General features: G+C 64.1%; 1 protein-coding gene across 1 annotated transcript; it reads left to right on the top strand.

Annotated features, from left to right (window-relative positions):
* Positions 1–1,842: 1,842 nt before the first annotated feature.
* Positions 1,843–2,400, top strand: MNEG_9118 (hypothetical protein; the record flags this gene model as incomplete). Its single annotated transcript, XM_014042407.1, has 1 exon — positions 1,843–2,400. A coding segment is annotated over one exon (558 nt), but the record flags the coding sequence as incomplete, so codon positions are not given.
* Positions 2,401–3,188: the final 788 nt, after the last annotated feature.

Raw genomic sequence — 3,188 nt, 5'->3', positions numbered from 1 at the left:
GCCCAAGAAACTGTGCACCTTGGCGGGGCCGCCGTACCCGCCATAGCTGCCGTAGCCATAGCCAATGTGTCCGTAGCCGTAGCCATGGGCTTCGTAAACACCGTGCTTGCTTTGGCCGTGGAGTTCGTCGAGCTGTGCGCCAAAGCGGCCAGTGGCCGGCACTGGATCAGGCGCGATGGTCCCGAGTCCATCATCGATGGGACGCGGCCCCTCGGCTTTCGCGACGCTTGGCTCTTTCATCAGGCGGCGCGGCGCGGTGGTGGCGTTTGCCGCGCATGCCTGCAGGAGCAACAGCACCGCGGCGAGGGCTGCTGCCATGGGAGCGGCCAGCAGGCGCGGCATGTCGTTGCAAGCGGGCCTGCTGTTGACCGTGTTTTTGAATCAGCTTGCAGCAATATCGGCTATATATGTAAAGCTCTAGACATTATGTTACTTATTACATTCACGAAGCAGGAAACATTCAATTTGGACTCTCCGAGAGCTCGCCTGTTGTCGATGATGGGTACAAACCGCGCTGCCCAAAGCCTCGTCGAGACCGGTGAGTTTACATGCAACCTTTCATAGCATACATGAGGTGCGGAAAGCACGACCAGCTTGCCTGCACGTCGGTGTCCAATCCTTTGGTTGACTCGTGAGCCATCCAAAGCTCAGCCAGGGGGGCAAAACTCCGCTGAGGTCCAGACATCTGTTGCAAAACTCCTAGATACTGGAGTGAATTATCAATGTGTGTTTCATTTTGTGGCTGATGGTCCCAACATGTGCACCATCGGATGCCATCCCTCTGCAAATCCAGAGTGTGCACGGCGGCAAGTAGCCCAAACCAGGCCCCCTTCGAGAACAATCCTGCTTGTATTGGTCTCTTCTGCCTCTGTTTTCCATTTTTTGTTCTTGTGATTCTATTGCTGAGTATGCTTCTGCTAGTGCTGCCGCCGCCAGTGGATGATGCCCGGTGCCAATGTACTGGCACGGGTGATTGCATCCACTGGATCAAGTTATAGATATGTGCGCACGGCGTGCGCACTTCTTGGTCTCAACGTTGCGTGGACATGACTCCAGTGTTCCGGGTGCCATGTGAGTCAGCGTGTTGCTGCCAAGCCGGGAGTGGACATGATGGCTTCAACCTGCTCCTAGACTGCTTGGCGCATTTTGAACTTGCCCACCACTATTGCACAAGTTTTGTGCACAGGTTCCCCCTGCTCACTTGCTACAATTGTCCTACCCGCTCAATACATTGATACCAAACCTAATTTGAGCGTTGCAGTGGATTGCCGCGATGCTGGGCTTGCCACGTTTTGACTCTTGATGCATCAATAGGAACAGCCTGCTGCAGGGGAGCGAGGAGATACAGGGAGCGTGTATGTACGGTAAGCATCAGGTTGACAGCAGCGCCTGCAAAATCCACAATCACTTTCTGTGTGCTGTACAAGTCAACAGGCTGCATCAGCCCGTGATGCCCGCGAATTGCACATACATTCGCCCCGCCGGCGCCTGGCGGGAGAACCGAGCAGGCGGCCGCAAAGGCGACCCCTGCGATGCACACCGCAGAGGCTCTGTCTGTGCGCATCGCGGTCATCTAGTTTCAATTTTTGAATCTGAGCTCATCAGTCCGCCCAACTGCCCTGTTTGGACGGCCTCGTCTCCCTGCACTCCCACGTACTCCCTACGGGCCTGGGTTGGGCGGGGTCACCCGCAGTCCAGAAAATCTTGCATTGAAAAATCAGTTTTATCCTGTTACTGAGCTCCGTGAGCCTGGCTGACGCGTTATTGGAGACGACCCGAGACAGGCTAGTAGCCATCAGGCGGACTACTGGCTAGCGCGCATTCGGTTTCAAGTTGTCTGGCATGTCCAACCTGACGCAGCAGGCACCGGTGCTAGAGTCGGATGGCACCGGCGCGCTCGCCGACGCTCGGAGGTCCCTGCATCAGAGGCGATCCACCTCGTTTGATGTGATCGAGGACTCCTGCGGCGCCGCCAGCGACGGCGCGCCCGGGCGCGTGATGCGTGCCGTTCGGCGCAGCGAGATGCAGATCGGCGGCAGCGCCTTGGAACCACGCAGCGGGTCGGCCGAGCCGCGCAGCGCGCCGGACGAGCCTAGGCCGGCGCAGCGGGGCACGCCGGCGCGCCGGCGGCGCGTCGAGCGCGTGCGGTCGGCGCTGGACCCCCGGAAGCTGCCTCAGCGCGTGCGCGACTTGTCGACTGAGGTGATGTGCCTGCAGCCGCTCAGGTCGCTCGTGGAGAGGCAGGTGCGCCCAGCTGCGCGGCGCGCCCCAATCCAGTCCGGGGCGCCGGGCGGGGCACCCGGCGCTGCGAGCAGCCAAAGGGTTGGCGCGACGCGTGCGGTGCAGCAGCAGCAGCAGCAGCAGCAGCAGCAGCAAGGGGGCCTGCATGCTCTGTTGGCGGTGCGTGGCTGCGAATGGCTCGTCCCATGGACTCCTAGTTGCTCGCCATGGGCTGCAAGGCTCGCTTGCACGTCGCTCAAGCCACTATCACGTCTCCACACGCCCGCCTTCCCGCCCGGACGCATTCAAACGCGCCGCGCCGACAGGTCGCAATCGCCGAGGAGGTGCGCGAGGAGGCGCAGTCGGGCGCCCCGCCCCTTGCCGCTGTCGACGCCGTCGCCAGCCGCCACGTGCGCGCGCTCGCCGCCTCGGACGCGACAAAATTCTTCCTGGTCGCCGCCGCCAGCGCCAGCGCCTGCTGCGCCGCGGTCGGCGCCGCCAAGGCGGTGCTGCGCGTCGTGCTGGGGCCGCTGCGGCTGGGGCCGCTGCGGGTCGGGGCGCCGGTGGTGGCCGTGACAGGGCTGATGCCGACGGGGGTTTATGGCGCGCTGCTCGCGGCGTACTTTCTGTACCACGGGTCACAGGGCGCGCTGGCGCGCCTGGGGGAGAGCGGGCAGCAGCAGCAGCAGCGGAAGAGCCGCGCCGGCGCCAGCGGCAGCGCCGGCAGGCCGGCCGCGGCGGCGGTCGTGCGCCCGCAGCACTTCAACCGGCCGACGGGCACCGGCGCGGGCGGCTCGCCACGTGCGGCGCCGGTGGCGCTGCAGCGGCGGCTGAGCATTCAGAGCCGCGACGGCGGCGCCGGCGCCGAGGCGGCGCCGGTGGCGCTGCAGCGGCGGCTGAGCATTCAGAGCCGCGACGGCGGCGCCGGCGCCGAGGCGGCGCCGGCCGCCCCGGGCACGCCCGCGCCC

The sequence above is a fragment of the Monoraphidium neglectum genome (assembly GCF_000611645.1).
Source record: "Monoraphidium neglectum strain SAG 48.87 unplaced genomic scaffold scaffold01826, whole genome shotgun sequence".
Classification (NCBI taxonomy): Eukaryota; Viridiplantae; Chlorophyta; class Chlorophyceae; order Sphaeropleales; family Selenastraceae; genus Monoraphidium; species Monoraphidium neglectum.
Note: the sequence above shows the minus strand (reverse complement) of the source record. Positions and strands in the feature narration are given on the sequence as shown.